This window comes from Peromyscus californicus, unplaced genomic scaffold (assembly GCF_007827085.1).
Source record: "Peromyscus californicus insignis strain IS unplaced genomic scaffold, ASM782708v3 Scaffold_7__1_contigs__length_154581171, whole genome shotgun sequence".
Lineage (NCBI taxonomy): Eukaryota > Metazoa > Chordata > Mammalia > Rodentia > Cricetidae > Peromyscus > Peromyscus californicus.
In genome coordinates, this window is record NW_026294595.1 from 95353198 (window position 1) to 95369041 (window position 15844).

The 15844-nt window shown below is 40.0% G+C and overlaps 1 protein-coding gene across 1 annotated transcript in view; it reads right to left on the bottom strand.

Annotated features, from left to right (window-relative positions):
- The window catches only part of Ubr1 (ubiquitin protein ligase E3 component n-recognin 1), a 135229-nt gene that overhangs the window by 102207 nt on the left and 17178 nt on the right, over positions 1-15844 (bottom strand). Inside the window, exons 4-5 of the mRNA XM_052726086.1 lie at positions 11216-11326; positions 1862-1992 (exon numbers count right to left, since the gene is read on the bottom strand). Coding sequence (XP_052582046.1) covers positions 1862-1992; positions 11216-11326 — 242 coding nt within the window. The remainder of the gene's footprint in view (positions 1-1861; positions 1993-11215; positions 11327-15844) is intronic.

Here is a 15844-nt window from a genome sequence, read left to right on the forward strand (position 1 = left end):
CCTTTTCTACCTCTAGAAAGAGAATAATGTCTACATTCCAGAGTTTGGTGAGAATCTCATGCGATATGTGAAAACAGTGGCTATACATCATATACCATCAACTTTAAATCTATGCTATGCCTTTCAGAAACCCTATTGACCCTCTAAGGGGAAGATTGTCTTACCCCTCTTACAGTTTGGAAACAGAAGTTCAGGTAGGCTAAAGGGGTGTCTATGGTCACAAAACAAGTGAGCAGTGAGAGGGACCAGAAGGCAAATCTGTGAACCCCAAGTCCAATGTTTCCTGCCCACAAACGACATTCAAGCACTGCTGTTTGTGCTGGGAGGTGCTCACATGATATTTACTGCTATAAAATTTCTTTAAAGGTTTCAACTGCTATTATCATCTATTTGAAATTCAAGTACCTACAGATAAACTTTTTCAATACTTTTATTTCAAGAAGTTTATGAACCAACATTGAGTAAAAAAGTACATTTATGTCACTAAATTTTTTTTCATGAAAATTCTCAATTATTTATCTCTTCTTATATAATAAACTCCCATGAAAACAAACAATCCCCTCCACAAAATCTGTATATGGATTTGTGCTGTAGTTCTGTGAAACTCTAAGTACTATACAAGCAGAAATAGTCCCACAAGGCCTGAACTATATTTTCAGACCCAGAACTCCTTTTTTATTATTTGTGACAAGGGCTTACCATAAAACTACCTGACCTAGACCTTGTTATGTAGAGCAGGCTGGGCTTGAATTCTGATATCCACCTGCCTCTGCCTCCTTTTTCTATTCAATTAAAAGCAACTGTGTCAATGTAAGACTTATAGCTGTTAGAAGTTGCTGAGTTTTTATCTAAATACAAGTTAAATCTTTTTTTTTAAAAGATTTATTATGTATACAAATATTCTACCTGCATGTATGCAGGTAGGCCAGAAGAGGGCACCAGATCTAACTACAGATGGCTGTGAGCCACCATGGGATTGTTGGGAATTGAACTCAGAACCTCTGGAAGAGCAGCCACTGCTCATAACCTCTGAGTCATCTCTCTAGTCCCTACAAGTTAAATCTTGATGCCTATAATAATCCTAGCACACTATTTCCAAAGCATAAGGGAAAAGGCTATTTTCTCATCTCTCATTAAACTTGTCTTGATCAGGCAAAGAGCTAAATATAAGGGCTAAATGAAGTTCATTCTGAGGTTCTGCTGTTCACAAACGTCTTTGGGAACCCAGACCTTGATCCAGGCCAAAATCAAAATGGGCAACTTACTTACCCACTAGCATTAGCAGCTATAAATAGAACAAACCTTAGAAATGGAACAAGCCCCTGAAAATGTTGGCCTTTTTCTCCTTATAGATTTGAAGTTTCTTTACTCTTCTTTGGCTTCACTCCTGCATACTATCTAAGACAGTAGTTCAAGTAAAGATACTTTGAAAATATTCCCAAGAGATAATCTCAAGGTGATAATAAATTTAGGTGAGTCTCTCCCAGTTGAGGAGCCCACACCCACTCTTGCCTTGGGTGTATAAAACTGTTCTACAAAATATTTGGGCTATATCTATTCCAAAAATCATAATAAATTACAACATAAAGTGGGGAAGAAGGAAGGAAAGAAAGAGGGAGGAAGGAAGGACGGAGGGAGGAAGGGGAGGAGGGAGGGAGAGAGGGAAGGAGGGAGGGCGGGAGGGCAGGTGGGCAAGCGGGCAGGCAGGCACCATCTTAGGCTATAACTCAACAGCAGAGCATTTGCCTTGTATGTGCAAACCCTAGCATAGGAAGGAAAGACCACACACATGGATAGCCAACACTGTTTTTGGCAACTTAAAGAACCACCACTAAAGCCAGTGGCTTTTGACCACTCCCACCTTATCTGCAGTTCAGGAGGCAGTTCCTTTTCTTCTTCCCATATGGTCATTTCTACAATGTATTTTATCACTGAAGGGAATATTTTCCTGGCTTGAACAATTACCTCTTCATTCAATGGGCAATGCAAGCTCTGTGAGGAAACAACAACAACAACAAAATATACTGAGATTGTGTCTAAATAAATGGATAAGGAAGATAATGTGAAGTATTTAAAATAATCATTCAGTGAATTCATTACACTATCCACTAGGAATCAACTCAAGTTGTGTTCATATGCTGCTGGTAGCAAATTGGAGTTATAGATTACAGAAAGAAACTCATAGACAGTGGAGTACCTTTTATTCATATTTTCCCCTGTGAATTCTCTTCATTGTCTTTCTGATTAGCTTCATTATGACAATATTATGCAACAACTGGCTATCCTTTATAGCTTATAAGAACTGTTCTCACAATTTATTTCAATCAACTCATAGTTGCTTTGGAAGTGGTCACAGCAAGTATTGGTGACAAAGAATAAGAAATGGGGCTGGAAGTGAAGTTCAGTGGTAATCTCTTGCCTATCATGAGCAAAGTTTGATCCTCAGCACCACAAAACAAGACAAGACAAGAAATAACAACTTAGTCAACCACCAAAGAACAACTAATTTCTGATTTGCCCAGTATGTACAGTAGGACAATGGCAGGAGCAGAAAGTAGAAAGTTGATTGCTGAGGACCGGGAAGAGAGAGACTCAGTGTTTACTGGGTACAGAGATTCAGTATTGTAAGACAAAGGGGGAAAAAAGCTTGAATTCTATTACCTAACAATGTGAATATAATTGATACAGCTAAAGTCTATTCTAAAGTATGGGTAAGACGGCAAATTGACCAAACCACTGAGCTACTCTCTTTTCTTTAACACCTACTATGACCTACAACAACTTCTCACCAATGCTTTACAATGTTAGTTTTAATCCCTCCTCAACATGTCACCTTTTGTAAATAGTGTGTCCAAAAGTCTTTGTTAAAGAGATAATGGTAATGGTACCAATATCAACATTAGAAGACAAAATTCCTGCTCATCTTTTTCCCCCTCCACATTTTCTTTCAACCATTCATAAAAATGCTCTCAGCTGAAGAGTTAAAAGAAACTCCTCTGCTTTCACCATGCATCAGAAGCTGAGTTCAAGGGCAGCCTGATCTACATAGTAAGTTCCAGGCCAGGCAGGCCATAGAGAGGCCCTGTCTCATAAACAAATAAACAAACAAATGAATGAGTAAATCTAGCATTTTCCCCTCCTCTCCTACCTACAAATTTTATTGTTTTCTATCATAATGAATTGAACATCTTTTTCTATTACATTTCCTAAAAGGTATTGCTTATATGGCCATTAAAAAATATTTGTCAAACATTTTAAATAGAAAAGCAGGCATTTTGTTGTAGCTTGCTTATTTCAATGTACATGGTAGTAAACAGCTGCAATCCCAGACGAAACAGTCTCAAAGAACAACAAGCATACAAACAAACAAACAAAACCTAGAAATCTTCTGTATTTTCTCATTCCTTTTTGGTTAATTTTCTTTTTTGTTTGTTTGTTTGTTTGTTTTTGTTTTTGTTTTTGTTTTTTTTTGAGACAGGGTTTCTCTGTGTAGTTTTGGTGTCTGTCCTGGATCTCACTCTGTAGACCAGGCTGGCCTCCACCCACAGAGATCTGCCTGCTTCTGCCTCCCCAGTGCTGGGATTAAAGGCGTGCACCACCACCGCCTAGCCTCCCTTTTGGTTAATTTTCTTGAGGTTTTGTTTTGTTTTTTTCCAGCTTACAATCATAACTACTTCACCTTGTCTTTTTGTAATATTTATATCTTCGCTCAGTCTAGTTTTGATCTGATTGGGAGTTCTTCCAGAACAGGGTCAATAGGAGCAACAATGGACTCTCTTATCTTATTTCTGAAACACTGATGCTCCAATATGAAATGTGATTTGCATGGCTTCTGATTTGAGGCCAATATCCCTGAAAGAAATTGAAGATGCTTTCCAAGAGAACATTCTCCAAATGTGCTAAGACACAAGCACCTTCACAAGTGAGTTCCAATTTAAGAATGGTTGTGGTGCAGACCCAGAGAAACTAGGTAACAAGGAGAGTTCATGGGGGGACACCCAGATCCCCCTGGAAAGAGGAAATATAAGATATTTTGTGAGTGGATTAAGGGTGGGTAGGGATGGTAACATGAGTGATGGGGGCGGGGAGTGCTGAGGGGTACTGTTAGGGGAGACATTTCAGGGTTAGATGGAAAACTGGCACAAGGGAATCTTCCAGGAGTCTACAGAGAGGACCCCAGCTTAGACTCCTAGCAATAGTGGATAAATAGCCTGAACTGGTTGTCTCCTGTGATCAGATTGGTGCCCGGCCCAACTGTCATCAAAGAGACATCGTCCAGCAACTGATGGAGGTAGATGCCAACCAAGACCCACGGCCAAACTGAATGGGACTGACCTAGGCACTATGCATATAGTTTACAGTTTTGTAGCTTGGTCCTCTTATGGGACTCCTAACAGTGGGAACAGGGACTGTCTCCAACTCTTTTACTGGCTTTTGGGACCCTACTCCTCATACTGAATCACCTTGCCCAAACTTAATACATAAAAGGTGCTTAGTCTTATTGCAACTTGATATGCCATGTTTTATTGATACTCAGAAGACCTGCCCTTTCCTGGATGGAAGAGGAGGGGATGGGGGAATGGGGAGGGGGAAGGGGAAGGAGGGGAGGATGGTGGGAGGCTATAACTGGGATGTAAAATAAATAGATGAATAGTAATAATAAAAGGATGGCTGTATTATAGCCTAACATGCATGAGTTCACCTGCTAATGGTATATTAGGGTTTCAGCATAAAACTATTAATAAGACTGATCTAAAATGTCTGTATCTTGTTAGATCTGACATCAGTGTTTTCTGGCTTCCTAGAACAAATGTGCAAAGCTCACCTTCCTTTCACCCATGCTCTGGAACAATTTATAAGTTTTTACTTCTTTAGTGTTAATCGATTCAATGATTTCTTTTTTTACATTTTTATCAGCAAAAATTTTACTTTGCTCCATCCTCCCCTCCCTCCCCTTCTCCACCCCTCCCATCCCCCCATACCGTCCTCTTCTATCCAGGAAAGGGCAAGTCTTCTGAGTATCAATAAAACATGGCATATTGCCGGGCAGTGGTGGCGCACGCCTTTAATCCCAGCACTCGGGAGGCAGAGCCAGGCGGATCTCTGTGAGTTCGAGGCCAGCCTGGTCTCCAAAGCGAGTTCCAGGAAAGGCGCAAAGCTACACAGAGAAACCCTGTCTCGAAAAATCAAAAAAAAACAAAAAAAAAAAAAACCATGGCATATCAAGTTGCAATAAGACTAAGTACCTTCTATGTATTAAGTATGGGCAAGGTGATTCAGTATGAGGAGTAGGGTCCCAAAAGCCAGTTCAAAAGCCAGGGACAGGTCCTGATCCCACTGCTAGGAGCCCCACAAACACACCAAGCCATATAACTGTCACTCACATGTAGAAGGTCTAGGTCAGTCCCATTGATACGTATCTTTTAATAAGAATATGATAACACCATTATTTCATCTAAAAACACTATGACTAAATATCATCTAACATAACATTCAATTTTCCGAATCATTCCTCCTATCTTTTAAAAGAAATTTACTTTTTATTTTCTTTTTTAAAAGATTTATTAGCCAGGCAGTGGTGACGAACTCGTTTAATCCCAGCACTCCTGAGGCAAAGGCAGGTGAATCTCTGAGTTTCAGGTCAGCCTGATTTACAGAGAGAGAGTTCAAGGACAGCCAGGGCTACACAGAGAAACTACCTTGAAAAACTAGAAAAAAAGAGCCAGGCGGTGGTGGCACACGCCTTTAATCCCAGCACTTGGGAGGCAGAGGCAGGCGGATCTCTGTGAGTTTGAGGACAGCCTGGGCTACCAAGTGAGTTCCAGGAAAGGCTCAAAGCTACACAGAGAAACCCTGTCTTGAAAAAACTAGTAAAAAGGTTTATTATTTGTTTACTGTAAGAGTGTTTTGCCTGCATGTTTGTACAACAAGTGTGCCCTTGGAGGCCAGAAGAGGATGTCAGATCCCCTGAAAGGGGGAGGTGCCATCTGAGTGCTAGGTCCTCTGCAAGAGCAGTAAATGCTCTTAACAGCTAAGCCATGTCTCCAGCCTCCTATTTATTAATTTTTTTTTTTTTTTTTGTGTGTGTGTGTGTGTGTGTGTGTGTGTGTGTGTGTGTGTGTGTGTGTCCATCAGTACAGGTCAGTTGTGGTTGATACATTGTGCACCCCAATAAACTTATCTGGGGATCAGAGAACAGAACAGTCACTATATTAAACATAGGTTTAGGCAGTGGTAGCTCATGCCTTTCATCCTAGCATTCCGGAGGCAGAGATTCAGAGGCAGAGATCCATCTGGATCTCTGTGATTTCAAAGCCACACTGGAAACAGCCAGGCATGGTGACACATGCCTTTAATCCCAGGAAGTGATGGCAGGAAGCAGAAAGGTATATAAGGCATGAGGACCAGGAACTAGAGCCTTTTTAAGCTTCTAGCTTTTAGCAGCAGTTCAGCTGAGATCCATTCGGATGAGGACTCAGAGGCTTTCAGTCTGAGGAACCAGGATCGGCTGAGAAGTTGGTGAGGTGAGGTTAGCTGTGGCTCATTCTGTTTCTCTGATCTTTCAGCGTTCACCCCAATATCTGACTCTGGGTTTGTTTTTTATTAATAAGACCTTTTAAGATTCGTGCTACAGTCAGTCATGTTGGATCCCCTTGGAAGTGTCTGATGTAGGAGCTAGAACTGAACTCAAGTCTTCTGCAAGAGCAGTACATGCTCTCAAGCATTGAGCCATCTCTCCAGCTCCATTCCTCTGATCTTCTATAAACGTTTGCTGAGACCAAGATCTACACACTGCATTTGGCTGTCATGATTCTCAAGTGCTGGACATCTACATCTAACTTAATCTCCCATCCTTAGCCCCCATCTTTTGTTCTTCATGAAGAAGACCAGTTTTTCTGTTAAAACACAAAACAAACAAACAAAACCAAAAACCTGTATTCCGTGTTTTTCCTGGTAGTATTATTTGTTGTTATAAACTAGAAGTTACTTGGAAGGTTTTATGATGTCCAGGTTAAGTATTTTAACTCAGACTTTCATAAGCGAACTGCTAATAACAACTTTATTGTGACATAAGCAGAAACCACTACGATTTACTCACTTAAGTGTACAATTTGAGCTGTACATGATGTTTCATGCTTATAATCTCAGCATCTGGGAGGTTGAGCCAGGAGGGTTGCCATGAGCTCAATGCCAACACTGGCTACAGAGTGAGACTCTGTCTCACAAAATAACAAAAAATATTAAACCGTCTACTAATACTTAGGTTTATACATATATTAGTGTTCTCTCTCCTCCTCAAAGAAGTGTCTTATAGCTGCGGGAGGGAGTTAATACAGAGACTCATAATGCTCAAAGTACCAACAGGAAATGATTGGTGATGGAGTCTTCAAGCCTAAATGAGACATTGGTATGACACCCTCCAAGGCTCAGAGAACATTGTTGAAGAAAGGGGGAGCAAAAATGTAAAGGCAAGAGAATAAGGTGCTGTGTGTGTGGTAAGAATAGGGTGTGGTAAAAAGATGTCCCAGTACATGACATGGCCACTGCCTCATGAATTCACAGCAGCTGTGGTTATATACACAAGACTTACACAAGACTGGGCTTCTCAACATTTTCTCATGGGAGAGGGGCACCTGAGGTCCCACCCGGTCCTGATTCACAGCTGACAGTCAATGGTTGCTATGGGTGGGCTATCATTTTAAGGGGTACACCTGCTAAAAAGTACTTCATACTCTAGTAAATAATTTCCCTGTTGCCTGGCATGTTCCCTCAGTTACAACATTCTCACTGAATTGAAACCTTGGCCCTAGTAAAGAGGGGAAAGCACGTGGGTTTCAGGTGGTAAACAGACAACCATTAAATGGTACACTCCTGCAACCCCACCACTTGGTAGGCTGAGGCAGGATAATCAGTAGAGTTAGGGGCCAGCCTAGGCTACTTAGCAAGTTGCAGACCAGCTTAGGTACATAGTTGGAGCTTGTAACAAACAAACAAATACAGAAGAAAACAGCAGACAAAGAAAGGCTTTCAGTACATTCGCAGATATGTACAGTCAGTAACAGACGATTTTCTCTAAACCTAATGTACAGTCTTCATTGCTTCTCAGCCCTCTCGCCCATATACCTTGTTATTCTTACTTCCTCTCCTCTCACCTTTCCCCTATTCCCTCCTCACTTCCTGGCTTACTGATACCCTTAGCCCCAAAACCAAAAAACAACTCTGTAGTGTGTTTCTCCGACCAGCACCTTAGTGCTCCTATCTCCAAGCCGTACTGGGGACGAAGGGGAAGCCACAAGTGGTTCCTGCAGCTCACACAGTGACAGCTGGCAAACCATTCCTCAGTTGACTTTCCCTGAGCACACATAAAGACAAAGCACCAGGAGGGCTCACATAAAGCGAAACAAACCAGCAAGACAGTGAGAAAAGGGGGAAGAAAAACTGGAGGCCGCTCACCTCCCAGTACATGCACAAAGCACAACAAACGACACAACAAGAGCATTACACCACACTGCCACAGACTCACAACTCCTGACACCAGAACAAAGATAACGAGAGAGCTAAAATGTGTAAAGAATTCAGTCTATTTTTTAAAAAAAGGTTAGCGACCATATAGAGGACTTCCATAAACGGTTAAGAAGTCAATTAGGATCCACATAAGAAAGATACAGATGGATGAAAGAATCAGTAATTTTGAGGAAATGAAAGAATCAAACAAAGAAAAGTCACAGCAGACCAAGACCACGGATAAAGGACAAATTTTAGAGATAGAGCACAGGTCAAGACAATAACACATACAGGCATACATAAAGAAAAAAAAAAAAACTAATGAAGATAACCAAAACTTGTAAGAAGTCTTGGATACATCCAAGAGACCTAACCTAAGTATCCAATGGTCTAGCAGGAGTTATGAAAAATTACGTAAAGAGGCTTAGAAAATCTACTTTTTAAAATTATAATCAAGAATTTCCTAAGTATGACCAGAGAAGAACCTCTCCATGACATATATCTAAATTTAAACAAAACAAAGGATACTAATATCTGTAAAAGAAAACACCAACTCACATTCAGAGGCAGAAAGTTCAGAACGACATTAATCTTTCCTCAGCAACACTCAAAGCCAGGAGAAGTGTGGAGTAATATATAGTAAGTCCTGAAACTGTCAACCAAAACTGCTATCCCCTTATTGAGCAAAGGTGACAGAGAAGTAAGAGTACTCAAGATAAGCACACATAAAGGCAATTCATGCCAACTGTCCACACTTCAGTAAGCTCTTCACCGGAGAAGACGGTGGTCAGCTTTCTCCTGAGGACCCAAGGGAGCAGACATTGCATGAGAGAACAGAGAACTGGGAAGGACCAGTCACATCCGACATGGCAAGTCAACAAACCTCTGACAACTATCAGGAGAGCCAGAAATGAACTCCCAATGACTAGAAACCAACAAAACCATGAGCAATGGTAAATCTTGAACAATAACCTCAATAATAACCTTGAACGCAAACTGCCTTGGCCTTTCAATTTAAAGACTAAGCTCAACTTAAAAAAAAAAAAAGGTCCAACTATCTGCTATCACCAAGAAATTCACATAACTAGCAAAGACATCCAAACACTGGGAGTTAAAGGTCAGAAACAAGCCTATTAAACAGAGGGAAACTGTAAACAAGCTGGCATAGCAATTCCTGAATCTAGCAGACTTCAAACCAATGGTAGTCAGAAGAGATGAAGGGATCGCTACATATTAATAAAAGGAACAATGAAGAGGATATAGCTGTTCGAGGCCAGCCTGGTCCACAGAGCGAGATCCAGGACAGGCACCAAAACTACACGGAGAAACCCTGTCTCGAAAAAACCGAAAAAGAAAAAAAAGGAAAAAAGAAGGATATAGCTATTGTATATATCTATGCACCAAATCCTGGGGCTACCAATTTCATAAAATGAATGTGAAAAGGCTTCACAGGCCACATAGGTCCATCCACAGTAATAACGGGAGACTTCAATATCCAACTCTAATACCTAGAGAGGTCTTCAAACAAAGTCAGCAAAAAACAACATATGGCCCTAAGATGTGTTCACAGCTTATATGGCGATCTAGAATAGTTCAAAGGGCATAAAAAGTATATAATCCTGGAAACTTTCCAAGATCTGTCTATGACCTTATGAACATGGTGTTTGAAGGGAAATGCTACACTGTGGCAAATTTGCCAAGTATCTCAATGGTTATCTACCTAGTATTCCCTTGGCTTTTGAATGGTACTTTGCAGTGTCTGATAAAACAGTTCATTTTTATAGCTGATAAACAGTCTGATAAAACAGTTCATTTTTATAGCTGAGTGTAGTGTTCCCAGGACTTGGGAGGCAGAGTCAAGTGGAGCTCTGTGAGTTTGAGAGGTGTATTAGCTGAGAATCCCTGAGCAGTCTCTTGTGGTTCCCAGAGCTCACCTGTATCTGTGGTCCTATGTCCTCTCCCACCTCATGTCTAAGTGTCGAGATCCGAACTTGCTAAAGGTTTTTTTCTTTTTCTGTTTCTGTTTCTTCGAGACAGGGTTTCTCTGTGTTACAGTCCTGGCTGTCCTGGATCTCGCTCTGTAGACCAGGCTGGCCTTGAACTCACAGAGATCCGCCTGCCTCTGCCTCCCGAGTGCTGGGATTAAAGGTGTGTACCACCACTGCCTAGCCAAAGTTTTTTTTCCTTTAAGAACAGCAATTACTGAATTCATGTGTTCATTCTGTTTTCAAATTCATTACATTCTGTTCTTACCCATTAATAACTTCTGTTTGTTCTTTTAGGGCTGTACACTATATATCCTTATTGTTCAAGTTGACTATTTAAGAAAAAGTATTTTGAATTCATTTTTGGGTATGTGTGAATTCATTCTCTCTGGAGAAAATTTTAATTTAAAGTAGAAAAACAAAACATTCTTTTTTTTTGTAAGTATATTTTATTTAATTTTTATGTGCATTTGTGTTTTTGCCATGGGTGCCGGGGTCCCCTGAAACTGGAGTTACAGACAGGTGTGAGCTGCCATGTGGGTGCTGGGAATTGAACTCGGGTCTTCTGGAAGAAAAGTCAGCTCTCTTAACTGGAGCCACCTCTCCAGCCCCTAAAACATTCTTATAATTAACTTCTAGAATAAAAAAACTGGATTCTAAATGGAATCCATCTTAACCTATTCATTTAATCTCAGAAAATTGAAAACAGCAATGAAGCTTCTTACCTCTTTTGTAGTGCCTGCTCTTCCAGGTTCATGATCCACACAAAAGGGGCCAGTTTTCCATGCTTCTGTGTCTCCACAGTCACAGAACCCTCCTCCAGTAGAAGTATGCATCTAAAACATTTAAAAAAAAAAATTTTTCATGGTGCCAAACTTTATTGTAAAGCAATGAAAAATAAAAAGTTTGATTCAAATAATAAATATTCACTAACACTTCAATCTTAGTTGTATTTAATGTAAAAGAATCAGGATAGAACAAAAATCACTTTAGTTACCTAAGAAACACCAACTACCTGAATACTTCAGCATAACAAAAATGGACTTTCTAAATGTATAAGCTTTTGACATATAACTCCACACTTTAAAAATAATATTTTTTTTATTAAGTGTGAACTAATGGAGAACTAAAGTAAAAGAAAAATCTTTATAATCTAGAATGCTTGAGTGTAAATTTTCCTTTTTTATTACATAGACCTTTAAAAATCAATATAATGATACATAGTAATTAAGAAATTTTAATACAGTATATTCATTTACATTAATTTCCTACAGCAACTATAATCTTTTTCCTTTGAGTGTTCCTAGGGAAAAAAAAACCTAAACTATACTAACTCAGGAAGAGGATAATGATAACAATGTGATCTAGACTTTTTCCTTAGAACTTCCCCTTCAAACATACAATAAGGAAGCACAGACCATCTGTGAGCCACACTTTCAGCAGCTAAAATTACAGAAGGCTTTCTTAGCTTAAAATCCACACAAACACTGCAAGCCAGATTTTACTCAGGCTGCAGTCTATTAACCCTGTACTAGAAAACGAGCTTCATTCACCTAAGAGACCTTTTGGGAAACCTGAGCAGATGAAGGTTGTAGATTCTAAAATAGTTAACTGCAGAGCTAAGAACAAATCACCGGAGGGAATTTGGTTAGAGGAATGGAAACATTGTATTGCCTGAGCTTCAGAAAGTCTACAACTGCAAAAGAGAAGGGGAAGCCAATGCAGCAAGAGAATCAACCATTTTATGGGTAACAGGAAGGACTCGCAGGACACTGAGACTAAAGCTGGACAGATTGACACATGCTTGTTTGAACCCCAGCACATGAGAAGTGAAAGCAGGGAGATCAGTGGGTCAAAATCAGTCTCAGTATAGAGAAAGTTCCAGACTAACCTGCACTACGTGAGACACTGCTCTTGGGGGGACCCAAAACAAAACAAACCAAACCAAAGTACTTGATCTAGATAAAAAGCCAAGAAAGAGAAAAGTAAGATATAAGTCATAATAATGAGGCAACCAATGGGGAAAAAAAGTAACAAGAAATAAGACATATATGTGAAATTTCATGAGATTTGCTAACAGTACCAAAATATGTATCTTTTTTAAATGTGTATTTTATATAAAAGCAAATATAAGTAGAATAGGTAACATCGCAAAAGCAAAGCACAAAATCTAGGAACAAAAATTTAGTCCCAGCACTTAGGAGGCAGGCAGATCTCTGGATTTGAGGCCAGACTGGTTTCTATAGTAAGTTCCAGGCCAACCAAGGATATATAGTGAGACTGTGTCTCAAAAAAAAAAAAAATAAAATCAAGAATAAAGTTTTAAAAAGTCAATGAAATAAATGACAGCATAAATCAAGTTTAAAAGACAGAAAAATCTGGCCGGGCGGTGGTGGCGCACGCCTTTAATCCCAGCACTCGGGAGGCAGAGCCAGGCGGATCTCTGTGAGTTCGAGGCCAGCCTGGGCTACCAAGTGAGTCCCAGGAAAGGCGCAAAGCTGCACAGAGAAACCCTGTCTCGAAAAACCAAAAAAAAAAAAAAAAAAAGACAGAAAAATCTGCCAGCCTGGTCTACAGAGCAAGCTCCAGGACAGCCAGGGCTACCCAGGGAAACAAACAAACAAAAAGACAGAAAAATCTTTAGCCATCCATTATGATCCAGAATCCTACTCTTACCAGTGAGCAATGAAAACTTGTATCTATGTAAAGACTTGTACTTCAATATAATAAAATAAATGATATATAATAATATCAAAGCAGCTTTATTCAAAAGCTGGAAGCAGGAGCTAGAGAAACTGCTCAACAGTTAAGAGCACTTAGCTGCTTCTGAAGGAGTGGGGTTCAAATCCCAGCACCCACATGGCAGCTCACACCCATCAGTAACTCTAGTTCTAGTGTCCACTTCTGGCCCCCCCAAACACCAGACATACAGACAGTGTATGTGTATACACACAGTCAACACACTCACACACATAAAATAAAAAACTGGAAACATTCCAAGTGCCCACCAACTAGTGACTGAATAAATGAACCAGCACATGAATACAATGGCACACTACTAACTGCTGATCCTTGATTTCAATTATACACATGAAAGAAGCCAGAAAGAAAGACTACACACTACATGATTTTACTTATATAAGATTTTGAAAAGGCAAAGAAAGCAGATGAGTAGATGCCAGGAGCTAGGGCACCACACAACTTTTTCTATGTATATTTCTAGCTTACTACTAGCAAGTATTACTAATGTAATCACACAAATGTATGTTTACCAAATTTCACAAAACAGGACACTTAAAAGAGTAGATGTTAAGCCCAGCACCACTTTGAGATCTTTGGCAGCAGTTAACTCTGCAGTTCACACACGATTGAGAATTCAGAGATGAGTAATGCCTGGGGGGCGCTCACCAACCTAAGACAGAGCGCCTGTGTGGCCTGGGCAGGCGTCTCCATGACGGATAAGGTGACCTGCTGACATCCCACGCAACCTAAGTCACCCCCCCACCCCCTACCCCCCCCACCTCCCCCACCCCGTTTTGGGTAACTGCTGCCTTGCTTGCTGACCTTGATATCCTCCCTATGCTAATTCCCTGCCGGGTTCCACCCTCCTGAATGCTTAAGGGAAGTTCCTTGTCTGTGTATCCTGCATATTGGGCGTTAAAAGCTTAGATGCAAGACTGTAAAACATTGGTAGCGAACTTCTGCCCTCCGGGGTTCTCCCATTGTGCTGTAAGCCTGTATTTAAGACCTCCTCCCTCCTTCAATTAATGGCGTTTGGCATTAAAAAATAAATAAAAAAAGAGTACATGTTAGTTTATATAATATACATATCAATAAGCCTGACTAGACACTTGAAAAAAAATTAAGGTGTGGTGATGCTTGCTTTTAATCCCAGCACTCAGGGAGACAGAGGCAGGCAGATCTCTATGAGTTCAAGGCCGCTCTGGTCTACATAGTAAGTTCCAAGCCATCCAAGGTTACATAGTGAGACTCAGTCTCAAAAATAAAATAATTAAAAAATTAAAATACAAGCATATTCAAAAAAATGTTTCTAAAGTATATAACACAGCAATAGGAAAGGCAAAAGAAAATGAAAAAGGATAGACATAAATAATACATAAAAGAAACAAGGGCTAGGGTAGTAACTCAAATGTCAAAGTATTGACCTAATATCCATGAAGCACAGGGTTCAAACCCCACAACCAAAAAAAAATGAAAGAAAGCAATGACAACAATGAAAAAAACACCTGCACAATTAAACTATAAAAAATGCTTACAGAAAGGCAAATTAGAATAATGAGGTTATTTAATGATTGATAATAAATTAAAAGACTAATTAAATAAAGTTTGGAGACAGTTGTAAGAATATTTCCGCATCTCTTTTGTTGTTTTGAGACAGGGTTTTCTATATAGTCCAGTGAGGCCTTGAGTTCTTAATCCTGCCTCAGCCTCCCTGGTGCTAGAATTACAGATATGTGCCACCATGCCCAGCTCTGATACTCTCTTTTTAGATTTATTATTTCATGTGTGAGGGTGCTTTGCCTACATGTATGTTTGTGTGCCTGAGGAGGTCAGAAGATGGCATCAGATCCCCTGGGACTGGAGTTACAGATGGTTGTGAGCTTCCAGGTGTTGGAAAATGAACCTGGACCCTCCTGTAAGAGCAGCCAGTGCTCTTAACACTGAGCAATAGCTCCACCCTTGACCCATATCCTTTTAATGAGTGTTTAAATTGGCACAGCAACACAATAAAAAGACCTGACCTAAATCTATCAAAATTTTATGCAAACAATCTGAGTTTATCAATAGATATACAGATAATCAAAATGTACTGCATAGTAGAATATTATCCAAACTTAAAAAGGAAGAAAATTCTGATATATGCTATGTTTAAACCCTGAGAGCATTATGCTAAGTCAAGCCTGATTTCATTAATATGAAGTACTTACAGAAGTCACATTCACAGAGACAGAAAGTAGGATAATGGCTACCAGGGGGAAAGCAAGGAATGGGAAGCCACTGTTTAATGTGTCTGTGTTTTACAAAGTGAAGAATTATGGAGATGGACATAATGGGCACACAGTATGAGTTTAAAATACATAATGCCACCAAGTTGCACACACACTTAAAAATGGTTCAGATATTAATTTAATATATATACTTCTTTTTATGAAAACAAAGGCTTGGGCTGATGAGATGGCTCACAAAGCAAAGGTGAGCCAAGCTTGCTGCCAAGCCTGGTGACCTGAGTTTGATTTCTAGAACCCACATGATAGGACAACAGAACTGATTCCCACAAGCTGACCTTTGATCTCCACATGTACGCAAGGTATGCACATGAATACTTACATACA